At 42.5% G+C, this 15,283-nt stretch overlaps 1 protein-coding gene across 1 annotated transcript in view; it reads left to right on the top strand.

Moving 5' to 3' along the window:
• Positions 1–1,284: 1,284 nt before the first annotated feature.
• LOC142596751 (interleukin-6 receptor subunit beta-like) overlaps positions 1,285–15,283 on the top strand; it is a 30,576-nt gene continuing 16,577 nt past the window's right edge. The window contains exons 1-7 of the mRNA XM_075727171.1: positions 1,285–1,327; positions 1,522–1,572; positions 6,663–6,774; positions 10,473–10,639; positions 11,714–11,853; positions 14,462–14,603; positions 14,765–14,847. Of these exons, the coding sequence (XP_075583286.1) occupies positions 1,285–1,327; positions 1,522–1,572; positions 6,663–6,774; positions 10,473–10,639; positions 11,714–11,853; positions 14,462–14,603; positions 14,765–14,847 (738 nt within the window). The remainder of the gene's footprint in view (positions 1,328–1,521; positions 1,573–6,662; positions 6,775–10,472; positions 10,640–11,713; positions 11,854–14,461; positions 14,604–14,764; positions 14,848–15,283) is intronic.

Raw genomic sequence — 15,283 nt, 5'->3', positions numbered from 1 at the left:
CTCCATCTCTTGACTTCTATGCTACTGAGTCTCTAACTCCTCAACCCTCACTGTCAAAGTCTCTCTCATGTATCACTTGCATTTTCTCTTTGTCAGTTTCTCCTTACTGCTCATAAATTAACACTATCCTCTTGGCTATTCTTTGTTGGAAGCATTGTCAAGGCTGATTTTTGGGTCACTCAGATAAGAGGGGTTTTGACCCTGCACACACACACACACTGTATCCAACACCCTTCAGTATTTCAGAGTTTATTCCTAACCCAAATGATTTCACCACTAGGAAACCCCCTGTAACACTCAGGAGAATTCCTTGTTCACTTGCATTTTATGATTGTGCCCTTCAGAAAATCTGATAAGATATAGTTGGTGCATTAGTCACCCACTCCTACTGTAGACCAGGCTCAGAAGTATGCCCGTAACTCTCTTTAAGAAAGTGATTCATTTTAAACAGATTTTTTTTTTTCTATTCAATACTCAACCTGAAATATGCCATGGTTGCCAAGATAAGTTAATAATTTGCCTATCACCAGGTAGGTCTGAATCCAGTCTCCGCAGCTATCTCAGCCCAGAAGGGAAATTTCCCACCGTGGTGAAATTTTCTGAAAATTTCCCTTTACTGCTTTAGCAGCAACAGCTACAGTGGCTTTGGTGGCTTCTGTGCCCAGTTATGTTAAATGTTCTCTGACCAGACTTAATGGATGTGGAGTTTATGGACACACCTAATTTGCAGCTATGGCGATTTTTGTCTACTTCAGGGCTCCCAGTGTTGATACTGGCAATGTAGATACAATGTCTTTGCAGTGGTGAAATTACTTTGAATGGGGGAAGAAGTCAGAAAGTGAAGACAGGCAGGGTCTTCTGCTGCTATTATTTCTACAGTATCCAAGCATTCACCTTAGAGTAAGTCAAATACCTTGACTTACTGTTTATTGATATCAATATCTTTAGTTCACATGGACATTTAGGATAGGATTTTCAAAGGGGTAAAATATATAAGCTTAATTCAATTTGCACTGCTGATATCTCAGACACCATCATTGCTGTGACAGAAACACCAAGGGGGGAAGTTTCTGTTTTTCAGAAAGGTTGTTAGGATTTCATAAGTAGAATTAATAAGTTAGAGCTCAAATGTCCCTCACATTGTCATTAATAAACCTATTGCTTGTGTTCAGCCAGTAACACTATAGGTAGTGAACTGAATAGGAAGTTTGAAGGGGAAGTATGAAAAATAGACTGAAGACAGTGTAATGTTGATGGTAATCATTATGCTTCTTTACAGAGAAGATGAAGAACTCTCTGCTCGCAGCTATCTTTTTATTTGCAACGGGTGAGTTTTCATTTGCTGCATAACATACTACTGTCTATAAATAGTAAAAATTCCTGACGTTACTCAAAGACAAGGCTGTGCAACCAAAATCATGACTGAATTAAGTTCTGCAGATAGGAGAAACAACAGCCAGTAACATTTGTTCCTATTGCTTTTACACTTGTCTTGTTAAACGGTTCCTTTTTATTCCCCAGATCCCTGCAGCTGCATAAACTGGGCTCTTCCATTTTGCCAGCAGCTCCCAGGTGGGTAAACATTTCTCACGTTATACCGACCTAATGGCAAAGACGAACGTCATTGTTGAAGGAAACCCGCCAGCCGAAGCGCTCGGTCGCTGTGGAGCACCTCGCGGCGCGTGCCGGCCCCCGCCCCCGCCCGGCGCTCCGGCGCCCCCTGGCGGCCGCGTAGCGCCGCCCCGCCGCGAGCTGCCCCGCACCGACCCGCACCGCTCCCGCTCCCGCTCCCGCTCCCGCTCCCCGCTCCCGGCTCCTCGCTCCTGCCTCCCGCTCCCGGCTCCCCGCTCCCGCTCCCGCTCCCTGCTCTCCGCTCCTGCCTCCCGCCCCCCGCTCCCGCTCCATGCTCCCGGCTCCTGCTCCCTGCTCCCTGGTCCCGGCTCCTGCTCCGTGATCCCTGCTCCCGGCTCCTGCTCCCTGCTCCCGGCTCCCCGCTCCTGCCTCCCGCCCCCCGTTCCCGCTCCCGCTGCCGCTCCATGCTCCCGGCTCCTGCTCCCTGCTCCCTGCTCCCGGCTCCTGCTCCCTGCTCCCTGCTCCCGGCTCCTGCTCCCTGCTCCCGGCTCCCTGCTCCCGCTCCCGCTGCCGCTCCATGCTCCCGGCTCCTGCTCCCCGCTCCTGCCTCCCGCCCCCCGCTCCCGCTCCCGCTGCCGCTCCATGCTCCGGGCTCCTGCTCCCTGCTCCCGGCTCCCCGCTCCCGCCCCCCGCTCCCGCTGCCGCTCCATGCTCCGGGCTCCTGCTCCCTGCTCCCGGCTCCCCGCTCCCGCCCCCCGCTCCCGCTGCCGCTCCATGCTCCGGGCTCCTGCTCCCTGCTCCCCGCTCCTGCCTCCCGCCCCCCGCTCCCGCTCCCGCTCCATGCTCCGGGCTCCTGCTCCCGGCTCCCCGTCCCCGCCCCCCGCTCCCCGCTGCCTTCCCCCGGCGCTGCCGGGACCACCTCGCACCGCCTGCGAGCGCTAGGCGAGAGAGATTGTATCTCAAAAGAAACGTCTGCAGTTTTCTGAAGGGAAAACCCGCCCAAGGCAGCGCAGACAGATGTGTCTGTGTGATGGCGGAGCATTTACGGCTACGCAGAGGTCATCAAGAAGCTGTGAATAAATCCTATCGATGGTGTAGGCTCTGGACAAATTACCGTGGTTTCAAAAGACGACAGAACCTGTAACGTTTATGTGTGACAATTACGTATGCTTTACATCTAACTGATGTATTACTGTTAATGGTAAAAAACTCAATGCATTTCAAAAGAGGTTATTACACAGCAGCTGGTGGTCATATGATGTGCTTCATGCTGAATTTATTGTAGGCAGAAATACCCTAGTTGCTAAGAGCCACAACAGAGAAGACAGGTTTTTGAGTACACGGTGGCACTGGGTAAGACATCATCAGGAGGACTATATTTTTCTGTAATTAGCTATGGATAATTTTCCAGTCCTCAGTATTAGCCAATCAGAGTCAATTCTATGAAAGCATTACTGAGAACATCAGTGTCGTGGTTTAGCCCCAGCCAGCAACCAAGCACCACGCAGCCGCTCACTCACTCCCCCTACCCCGATGGGATGGGGGAGAGAATTGGAGGAGTAAGAGTGAGAAACACTCCTGGGTTGAGATAAGAACAGTTTAATAATTGAAATAAAGTAAAATAGTAATGCTAATAGTAACAGTATAATAATGATAATAATAATAATGATACACGATGCAAGTGATGCACAATGCAATTGCTCACCACCCGCCGACCGATACCCAGACAGTTCCCCAGCAGCGATCGCTGCTCCCTGGCCACCCCCCCCCCCCAGTTTCTATACTGAGCATGACGTCATATGGTATGGAATAGCCCTTTGGTCAGTTTGGATCAACTATTCTGGCTGTGCCCCCTCCCAGTTTCTTGTGCGCCTGGCAGAGCATGGGAAGCTGAAAAAAGTCCTTGACTAGCATAAGCACTACTCAGCAACAACTAAAAACATCAGCATGTTATCAACATTCTTCTCCTACTAATTCCAAAACACAGCACTATGCCTGCTGCTAGGAAGAAAATTAACTCTATCCCAGCCAAAACCAGGACAATCAGATACACAAGAAGAAAACCAAAACGTTCTAAAATGAAAAAATTAAGCTTTTTTTTTTTTTTTTAAGAAGAAGAAACTGGATTGTGATGTCTTCAGAACAGAGAAAATTTTTTCCTTTCTTTGCATTTCTCTTGGAGCACTAGTACTTTCTAGGGCTGGGAAGAACTAATAACATGCATGTTCTTTAAGGGGAAGCAGCACAGTAAAACAAAAAAAAACCCAGTAGGATAAAATTGAATGTCCATGTGGACACTAGTACCCACAAATAGGACAAGCAAAAAAAAAAAACCTGTTTGTAATATTAATTATGTTCATCTGGAGGAAGTAATATAGCACTCCAGCATATTGGCAGCGGGGTGGTGCATTGGGGTGTTAGCTGAGCTAATATACTATTGCCACACACAGTATCTATTTTTTCTTTGTTCTAATATCATCATCTCATAGAGAAAGCCAGACAGTTTTTGCAAGAACAATACAACCCCCTGTTCTTCTATAAGCAGAGATAGATCTGCAACACTGTGGTCACCATTTGGATCTCAGTTCTCTAGAACTGTTGTTTCAAATAGTTTCAGGAGCAGTAAGTTACAAACATATTGACATGAAGTGTTACAGCAGTTCCAAAAGGGTTTTCTTTTCAGGTGTTCCTTTAAAACAACAACAACAAAAAAGAAACACAAGTAAATGAAAGGCTTAATTCAGAGTAAAAGAGGAGAAGAATGTGAGAGCAGTTGCTGCTTTCCCCAGTTGTTAGAGCACCATGTCCATCGGTGAGGTGGCCAAGATTTGGTTTAGTGGTCAGTCTAGGAAAGCAAAGAATTCAGTAATTGTTCACACTGCTGTAGAAACTAGGAAGACCTGATCTCCACCTTCCCTAAAACCTGATCTCCACCTTCCCACACACCTAAACTGATGCAGCATAACTTCATTAGAAAAGCACATTTCTTTCAGTATGAGAAAGGAAGTGTCATAGGGTGAGGGTATTAAAGTCTGAGCTATACTCATCTGACACACTTTTTAGTCCAAATCAGCTTTTAACTTAAATATACAGCTACCATCTGAATAATGAAAAGAATACTGAGGACACTCTGTTACCCAGGTTGTAGGAAGAAATGACTGTGAATGAGGAAAAGAGGAGGACTGATCTTTTATCTCATAACATAGATTACAAGATACCATAACCATGCTGTAACACCAACTCCAGAGATATGCATATTTACTTATCAAAAAGCAAAACATTTCTTATTCAAGATTGATAGGCCTGTTTGCAACTTGTTAAATCCAACAGATATAAAGAACTTGTGACTACTCATTGGGAAAAATTCATTTTTATCACCTGAAGTATCCTATACCTGTTGAGATCCTTATCTACTTTTCTGAAGGAGGGGTGGGAGGGGGAAGTATTTCTGGGTCTTTTTTTACAAGTGTGGGTGATACTTTGAGACATCATGGCTCATTCTTCTGAACTAATAGTTCAGACAGTAAGACACAAAGCAAAAGGAGAACAGTCATACTTTATCACTACAGGTTCTGATAAGATATTTTTGAAATACTGAAATAAGCTTAACCACTAGAGACTGTAATCAGTGTTTAATTTCCCTTCAGCTGAAAAATGTCTATGTTCAGTTGCAAAAAACCCCGTATTTTTCTTTCCAAAAATTAATCATGAGTCATTTAGTACATAAGCTGATAATGCTTTATAATGTGATCTTTATGAAGCTGGTAGTATAAGTGGCCTGTTGTTTTTCTCTGAACTGAGTGCATTATTCTGACCTCCAGATAGAGATAACTGATGTTTTTAGAGTAATTCTGGAATCTAGTCAATTGGTTCTACTGTTGATAATTAGCGCTATGCTGCAACGTATAAATCTTTGCAAGAAACTCAGTAGTAACTGTTGCCAGTTGGAAATTACAGAAACATCACATTGGCCCTTGGCATTGCTCACTAAAATGCAGTCCCTCTCTCCTTTTTCTCCCCAACTTAATTGCAAGGCATTAATTTCTAACATGTTTCACAAGGGTGCGTGCAGTCATTTCTGGCCTGTACATTTAAAAAATGCCTATAAGTTTGTGTTTAGCTGTTGATGAGCTGCTCCAGGCAGAGCTGTTGCCAACCCCATTCATAATCCTGCAGGCGAACAGTGCCTCCCTCTAGTGCAAGGCAGATGCTCCTGGTTCTCCAGGGTTCCGAAATCACAGCGACTCTCCCAGGGAAGGGGCTTACTCCCCAGAGTAACCCACCAGAAGCCAATGCTTTTGTACAGATTTCAGCAAACAATTGAGTGCTTCCAGAAACACAGTGGCAAGACAGGCACTGTCTGTCAGATGGGAACAGTGTGAAATGACAGCAGGCCTGGAAGGTAATAATCTAAGGTCTCTTAGGGCAGAGGTTCACAGTAATTTTGTCGTCTGGTTTAAGGAGATTACCTTGGAATAGCTTTCCTTGAAGCTAGTAATGCTTCCTTGAATATATGCAAATTTTTTCTGTAATTTTTGTGCCAAAGAACGCAACAGTGTTTCCAGAAGTATAAAAGATATTTCATTCAAAATTGGAAAAAAAAAAAAAACAACCCCAAACATTTAAGCTTTAAGTAAGCGCAGAGGAAAGAAGCAAGCAAGTTGTCGCCGTTACAGGAGAGGAAGACAGTTCAAAGGTGTAGTGATACCAAAGCTGCAGGAGACACCATAGCAAGCATTTCAGCTCTGCGTTGTTGGGTATATAACAGCTGGTAATAGCATCATAAAACACAGAAAGAATTATCCTTTTCTACCTTCATGTAAGAAAACTAGGTTTTACTTGGAAACATTAGGACTGAAAAAGTTTAATCTTTCTAAGTGTCTCCGTCCCTTGCTCTAAACATTAGTGAACTACTTGTCTTGAGAGTAAACGTGGCCTAAGGACACACACAGCTAGTTCTTATTTTGTTGCACAAAAGAGTATAGGCTGCTTTGTATTTGGTTTTGCTTCTCATAGTCAGCTCACACCCGTTAATGCTAAACAGTTGCCTGTGATGGGTCTTTTCCAGTCCTCGTGTTTTCATCTTGCAGACTGGGACAATGAATTGGTATGCTACAGAGAATTAAGTGAGGATCTAACCTGTACCTGGCTGCCAGTACCCAGTGCTCCGAATACAATTAATTATACCGTGTTCTTAAAATGGTAAGTCTAAAAGTAATTTCAGAAAATGAAAAGTTGTCATTGCTGTTTAGCATGATTTCTACCTGTCAGAGTTTTTTTCTAATGTATTTAATCCCATTGTAGGTTGTTACACAATACAGGTCAAAATCTTTCTTCATATCTCATCAATACCTATTGATTTGGTAAGAATTTGGTAAGAGTGTGGTGGGTTGACCCTGGCTGGATGCCGGGTGCCCACCAAAGCTGCTCTATGACTCCCCTCCTCAGCTGATTAGGGGAGAAAACATAACAAAAGGCTTGTGGGTCGAGATAAAGACGGGGAGAGATCACTCAGCAGTTATCTTCACAGGCAAAACAGACTTGACCTAGGGAAAAAAAATTATTTTATTACCAATCAAATCAGAGTAGGACAAAGAGAAATAAAAGCTAAATTTAAAACACCTTCCACCTACCCCTCCCTTCTTCCCGGGCTCAACTTCACTCCCAATTTCTCTACCTCCTCCCCCCGAGCAGCACAGGGGGATGGGGAATGGGGGTTACAATCAGCTCATCACACATAGTCTCTGCTGCTCCTTCCTCCTCAGGGGAGGACTCCTCACACTCTTCGCCTGCTACAGTGTGGGCTCCCTCCCACAGGAGACAGTCCTCCACGATCTTCTCCAACATGGGTCCTTCCCACGGGCTGCAGTTCTTCACAAACTGCTCCAGCGCAGGTCCCTTCCATGGGGTGCAGTCCTTCAGGAGCAGACTGCTCCAGCCTGGGTCCCCAACGGGGTCACAAGTCCTGCCAGCAAACCTGCTCCAGCCTGGGCTCCTCTCTCCACAGGGCCACAGGTCCTGCCAGGAGCCTGCTCCAGCGTGGGCTTCCCACGGGGTCACAGCCTCCTTCAGGGCACATCCCCCTGCTCCGGCGTGGGGTCCTCCCCGGGCTGCAGGTGGAGATCTGCTCCATCATGAACATCCCTGGGCTGCAGGGGCACAGCTGCCTCTCCATGGTCTGCACCCCGGGCTGCAGGGGAATCTCTGCTCTGGTTCCTGGAGCACCTCCTGCCCTCCTTCTGCACTGACCTTGGTGTCTGCAGAGTTGTTCCTCTCACATATTCTCACTCCTCACTCCAGATGCAGTTTGTGTCCCATCTTTTTTTTTTTTTTTTTTTTTCCCCTTCTTAAATATGTTATCACAGAGGCACTACCACAATTGCTCATGGGCTCAGCCTTGGCCAGTGGCAGGGCCATCTTGGAGCCAGCTGGCATTGGCTCTGTCGGACACAGGGGAAGCTTCTGGCATCTTCTCACAGAAGCCACCCCTGTAGCGCCCCCCACTACCAAAACCTTGCCGTGCAATCCCAATACAGAGTCATTACACATCTTTCCATTCCTCCAACACACTGTTGGAAACACTGTTGCCAAAGATCACCTTAATCTATTACTTTTATTTGCATCTATTGACTTGCATTGAATATTCAACACTAATGCATTCAAAGTAAAAAAAAAAAAAAACCGAAACAGACACTAAGCTGTCTTATTATACATTATATATAATGTTGTAATGTATCCAAGAAGATGTCAGATGTGGCACATAAGAAAAATAGATTTTTAAATATTTTCTTGCAATTCTGAATTATGAGGTATTGGTTTAACAGATGGAATGAACTTGTAGGGTTAATCTTAAACTGATGACCTTAAAATATGGGTATCTTCAGTTACGCCTTTTTTGAGAAATCTAAAACAAAGAAGCCAGGTAAAATGTAGATAGGCAGATTAAATCAACATCTGCCCACTGGTTTGGTAAAAAAAAAAGAAGAAAAAAAAAAGGGCAGATTTATGTCTCAGTGCCTGCATTACAAAATGGAATTTCCTTTTTTTTGTATTTACATATTTGGGATCTCCTATGAGATTAAGGCTATGTTTAGAAAGAAGTGAGATCAGAAGACATGATCTTTGCCATGAGACCATATCATGGGGTACACAGGGTACAACACTGTATGCTGTTGGCAAATTCTGATACTCATTGCTGATTATTTTGCTTCACAACCCACCACTCTGCATTAAAAAAGAGCTGTGGTTAGGAGCATCTCCTAAAGCTAAGGAAATGTCACTACACTGGGAAGTTCCCCAGGGTAATCTTCTGCACACTGCAGAGGAGCAAAAGAACCACCTCAGGGCTAAGGTTACTCCTCCCATCACCTTCAATATTTTCCCACTGGAGGTAGCAGCAGGTGCCAACTTGCAATCAGCACCAAACCCCACCGCATTTGCTGTCTTGCCTCTTGGGTCTTCCAGGAGCCCCAGTTTCTTGGAAGGCGAGAACCACCTGTGAAACAGCTCTGCTTCTGTGGAGATGCTGTCAGCTGAAGTATTTGTAAGCTAGTTGCTCTTACAGTCCTCAGCCGAAACCAGAATGTGCTGTTCCTAGGCTGCAGGGTTGATGTTACGAACAGAGAAGGCAGAAAAAAAGAGTGAAAGAGGCAGTGGGTGGGGGAGGAGGGAGGCAATTACCTCACAGAGATGTTGATTTTCCCAAGCCAGAGCCAGGACTTGAACCTCAACCTCCTAGGCTTCAGCCCCGTAGTCCTAAAGAAAAACTTCCTTTCTCTTTTTTTATTGGGTTAAAAGGAAAACCAAAAACATTTGAAAGGGCTTTTTGCTTGCCTAGAAGAGGACATCACCCCTTTCTGCAAGAAACATCAGTTTGACATTGAAATTATTCCTTATTCTTGCTCCTTACAATTTAATTGTCAGGAAGAAAAGGATTAAAGAGAAACACTCCCACAGAGAAGTTCCAACCAAGCATTCAGAATCATGCTTTGAAATATTAATGGCTAATTTACAACTAATCTGAAGCAGAAGACAGGGGAAACTTCAAGTGGTTTTGTTCAGTTATTAAATATTGTATCAAGATTAGCACATTTAATACTTGAAATACATAGGTAGGCAATTAGTATGCTGGCCCATTTCTTTAAGAACATTGAACTGGCACAGCTTTAACCTTGAAAAAAATCTGTCCTGTTGTGTGGCAGAAAGTAAATCAGAGGGGGGGGGGGGGGGGGGGGGTGAACCTACACAGAACAGGAACAGCCTCCTATGTATGGCTTTAAACCTCTAGGACTTTCTGTGCTGTGTGCATTAGGTATACCAGGAGAAGTCTACAGGGCTAAGGACTGAAGTGGCATTTAAACATCTCTTTCAAACTCTGATGCTTTGCAGGAACAAAATTAGAAGACAGGCATATAACTCGTAAGAGGTTTTTCATACCTTTGTGGTAATCTAGATTCAGGTAACTGGGAAATTTGGCTGTTCAAAAGGAATTTAGGTGCCCTTATGGTAGGTGGCAAGTAGACTTTATGAAGTAATTTCTAACCTAATTTTATACCTTCTAAATGCTTTTTATATCTGACTGTAAGTACAAAAAAAGGCCATATGGATTTTGTCTTGTATCGTGCTGTGCCTTACAAGTTTAAGGAATTTAATAGTTCTCCACCACACAACAAGTCTTTGCATGTTTAAATTTTCTAGAGTTACTAGGGTACTGGAATTACACTTCCTGGTTCAAGCTTCTCAGGCATCACCTTCAAGATTTCAAGATGCTGAATTTTGCATATAGGTACCAGGAAATTCGCATCAATTGCTGTAATCATGCTTTCTGGGGCAGGGGGAGGAAAGAGTAACTATAATCCAATAAAATGTTTGTTTTTCATTCTGCTTCCTTTTCTCCAAAGGGACAGAATACCAAAACTTTTTCAACGAAACACATCATCACCTTCCATCACAATAGAACGAAAGCATCTCTACATGGAGCGATCTGCATGTATTTGGATAGCAGTGAATTATGCCCATGACAGCTGTGTGAAAGGAAAGAACATCTCCATTACACCAAGCAAAGCAGGTACAGCGTCTTCGTGAGTTGTGTTACTGCAGTGCCCTGCTGAAGCAGTGGTAGCATTTTCTTAAAGATTATTTCCAAAATTGTAACTCCCAATACACATTTGTTATTTTTAATGATGCTGCAGTTTGGCTTCCTTGGATGAAATCTTTCCTTAAGTCAATAGCAGAAGTCTATCAGCAGGAGAAGGGTTTTACTTTAAGTCATTTGCTAGACTGTAAAATAGTCATATCCAGAAAAATATATAGTGATAATATATAAATATATAGTGTACAGTACTTAACCAGCTTCCTGTGCTCTCTTTGATGGTTTTCTGAACTTCTTTATTGGTTTACAAAGAGCAGGTTGACTCAGTACCATGCACTTAAGGAAATCTTGTTATAGATCATTAGCATTTTAAGAAACCTTTTCAAAGTTCAGATCTTTTTGAAGGCCACTTACCCATTACACAGTTCTGCAGGGGAGATATGAAAAAAGAAACCCTATTAACTATGTCCTTTAGATGTTTATTTAAAGATTCCCTACAGTATCTGGTCACTGAGATAACTTTAAAAGTTTCCCGAAATTTCACCTTCTCAGAGTAATCATGGTCCAATAAAAAACAGTGCTTCTCACTGTCGGGGGCACTAGCAGTGCAACTCAAATTATCACTGTGACCTCCCCCAGATGCTTTTGGCCACCTTGTATTTATTGGAGGGAAATACAAAAATGTATTTGCACTTACAATTATATAGCTAAACACAGTTGCTGAAATTGGAAGATGTTCTGGAAATTTTTTATATCATAGGTACTCCTGACATTTTGATTTTGCCTTTCAGACTCATTCAGAATAGCACCTGCTTAGAAAAAGGGTCTTCCTGAAATCAGTAGAAGCATTCACAAAAGAAGGACAAGAGGAACAACCTTATTTTGTTGATTCCATAAAGATTTAGTAGTTATTTATTTCCAGTCTTTCAGTGTTCAGTGTCCTGAAGTGCCAAGTCTTTTATTTTTTTATAAACCACACCTGACAGACATAATTACCAAAGCTTTTCTGCTTCTCTTGCGTTTATAACAGCTGCATGTTCCCCATTTTAGGGAAGTGCTTGACACCAACTAACATAAATGCTTATCAGATCACAAACCAATTGATAATAAAGTGGGACCTGCCTGCAACTCCTACACCATATGAGCTGAGATACAGAGAGGCACTCACAGAATCCACTCGGTGGACACTGGTAAGTACTTCCAGCTGACAATCACTTGAGAACATGAGGTGCCTTACTATCACCTCAGCAATACATAGCACATATGGCAGAACATCAACAGGACACTACTGAAGAGCACACACATGGATAGCAAGGAGGCACAGTGTGTAGCTAATTTGCAGATAAATCTCACAAAGGTCTCTTAGTTTTGTTCTAACAGATCCTAAGCTATTTGGGAAAGAAAGAGTAATAGTTTTATACAGAAAAACCAGAACAGCATGTCAGCTGGTTCATTAACTCTCCTGTGAATCACTACAACCATCAGCAATGCAAAAGCTGAAGAGGGTATCAGAAATGTCATACAAACTCAAATCCTGATTACACTTTAAGTCATGGACAATATTACTCTTCTTGCTGGTATCATTAAATTTTCAAACTGATTAGAGGTCAGGTTCCTGTGATTTTTAAGGTAACAATTCATACCTTACACGCTTTTGTTTTGCATCAGTTCTCAAGATTTTCTTCTTTGAAAAGAAGGAAAATAATTTCTCTGTGATACAAGATCAGTTCCAGAGGCATTTTAGGACATGCAACAGTGAGAATATGGTGCATCAAAAGGACAATACCTAAAACTAAAAGGACTAAGAAAGAGGTGGAAAAACATTCATCATTTCAGTAAGATCTGCATGCAGCAGCAATGGCTGCTTATCCTGCCCCTTACCATCCAGCATAGCATGCAGAGGCTTCAACAGCAGGCATGCACATATGCACGATTTGTATCACTGAGTCCCTGAAATTGTCTGTTTTTCAAGCTCTGTTATCTGTAGTTGGATAAAGAATATGTGTTTATCAGGTAGAACAGAAAAAAATTGTCTAAAAAGCAACTGCATCCGCTTCTTGGGCATCTCTGCTGTCCTGGGAGTCTCTTCGTTTATTTTGTACCACCAGAATCTCCCTTGTTCTTCCCGTTATATCAGAAGACCTATGATATTTTTTCTATTTCTCTTGCAGTTGGCTGCCACTTTGTTTAGCCACTTCAGAAGGAGTACTATGAGAGGCCCATGTAAGAGAGGTTTCATCTTGGTACAAAGAACGTGCAAGTCTTGGAAGGGTCCCCTTGTTCATTGACATACAAGTCCTAGACCATTCTAGGACAGCCAGATACCCAAGCATACTCCACCTGGCAGTGTGATAGATAACCATATGCAGACATGTGGAAGAACAGAGAGTTAAGAGCAGTAAAAATGCATGTCCTACAGGTTCTGGAGACAGGGGAGATAGGAGATTCAAGTTAGTAACGTGAAGGACTGGTAGAGAGAGCCACACTGAGTAATGAGAAAGACTGAGTACTGAAAGACTATAGCTCATGAATATTCATTATCTCCCATGTCCTAGCTGATCCTGTGAACTTAGGCTGTAAACTCATCATAATGTTTTAAATGTAGGCTGCATTTACAGATGGGACTGGAGGGAAAGGGTGAGTGTGGGCATACAAGCATGGAAGATATATAAAGCTAGCTGAGAAATAGTGTTTATCAAGAGTAGGATTAATGTACATGTAATGTAATTTAATGCTTGAGTCTTAAATGCATTTCACTTCCCTCTTGTTGTGTAGAAGATATGGAGTCTTTCTGTAACATTGTGTGTTTTGGGGTTTTTTTTTGTGACCAAGCTAGTTGCAGAAAGCCAAAGAGAAGAGCTGGTCACTTAATAGCAGGGCATTTGGGTGGTGGTTTATTGGGTTTGGTTTGGGTTTTTTTTTTTGGGGGGGGGGGTTGTTTTTTTGTTTGGGTTTGGTTGGTTGGTTGGTTTAGGGTTTCTTTAAGGAAATATATATAATTAGGAAAACAAAACCCCACAGCAGACAAATGCTAAAAAGAATATTTCAATCTGCAATAGCACTTCTACCAAAAACATTGTAACACCTAGAACTGACCAGAGAAAAGGTCCATTTAATGCAGGATACTGTGCTTTGACAGCAGCCACCAATGGGTGTCTGGAGAAGAGTGTAAAATAGTCCAAGCATATAGTGACAATTTGCAATCATATTTCCTCCAGTTTTCAGCTCAGGGATTTCCTTAGACACAGGTGGTGTCTTTGTTTCAAGACAATCTCCATTCCCTGTACAGTCACTGGAGCTCAAGTGCCACCATCAGCTGCAGATGCACATTACTTCTGTGGCGCTAAGGCATAGGCAGCCTTCACATTCAGTCCAGACACGATGCTTACCACACCAGTCACATGGATCTATTTAGACATACTGTAACATTTGAGAATAAAGGGATTTTTTTTTTAATATTTAATTTGACCTTGACATCTTGTTCTTCAGAATGCCAACAAGGCTCAGAGTTAAGAAGTGATTATTTTCCAGTATATATAATGCCTAATTGATTTTAAAAGCAATATTTAGACCTAACCTGTTACTTACATGTCCTGACTGAGCAGAACAAGTTCATGAAAAAGAGGGTATTGCCTTGTAAGACTGCAAAGACATTGGCTAAAATGTGTAGTAATTCCTCTTTGATGATAGGAACCCCTACTTTCAGCTGCAGTCAGAAGACTGGTCCTTGGCTAAGAAAACTTAATATAAGATTATGCTTTATTGCTGCCACATAAATTAAACTTCATTTGTTTTTAGGTGCCTGTAGAAAGCAATGCTGCCAATGTCACCATTTCGAATTTAAATGCTATGTCTTCATACATTGTTCAGCTCAGATGCTTAGCCAAGGATGGTCTCCACTGTGTTTGCATTTGGAGTAAAGAGATTTTGGTCCCTCACAGTAAGTGAAAAATAGTTTTGTCCTACTGGGAATAAACATGATTGTAAAAGTCTTTTCAAATCTTGTATTGTATGAAATAACATTGCCAGATACTGTTGAAAATATGAAGATCAAACTGATTCATATGAGTGCATGTCTCCATCTTTCTCCACATTTACCAGAACTCATGAACAAGCCAAGAATATCATATAATGCAACTACAGAAATCTCTCCAGGCAGAAGAAGTGTTATTCTGAAATGGGAGGTAATGTTCACTTTGAGTCTGGGTGCCTCCTGTTATGTCCATGCTATTAATTTATTGCTTTACAGGAAAAAATAGACTTTCTCATTGTATTGAGACTGCACTGTATAAGCAAAAGGCATTGAATACTGTACTCTTGCTTCAGGATTCATTGCATTTGTATGGTGATGGTTTAGGTGCTAGAAACTAACAAGGAAAAACTACACCAATTTATAAACTTGAAAAATTATTAAAACAGCAATCTCTGGGCTCAAAATCCTTGACTAGAATAAAGATTCTTTCCAGCTTGCATTAAAAATTGGTGTGCCTCAAGTTTGTCTCTTAGAATTAAACTTTTCTTGAAAGATCCTCATAAGTCTTTAGTACATACAAGTGACACACCTTGTGTTTCAAGTGTTCCTAAGAAGGATTCATATCCTTAAGAGACCAAAACCTTTTA

The sequence above is a fragment of the Pelecanus crispus genome, chromosome Z (genome assembly GCF_030463565.1).
Source record: "Pelecanus crispus isolate bPelCri1 chromosome Z, bPelCri1.pri, whole genome shotgun sequence".
Classification (NCBI taxonomy): domain Eukaryota; kingdom Metazoa; phylum Chordata; class Aves; order Pelecaniformes; family Pelecanidae; genus Pelecanus; species Pelecanus crispus.
Note: the sequence above shows the minus strand (reverse complement) of the source record. Positions and strands in the feature narration are given on the sequence as shown.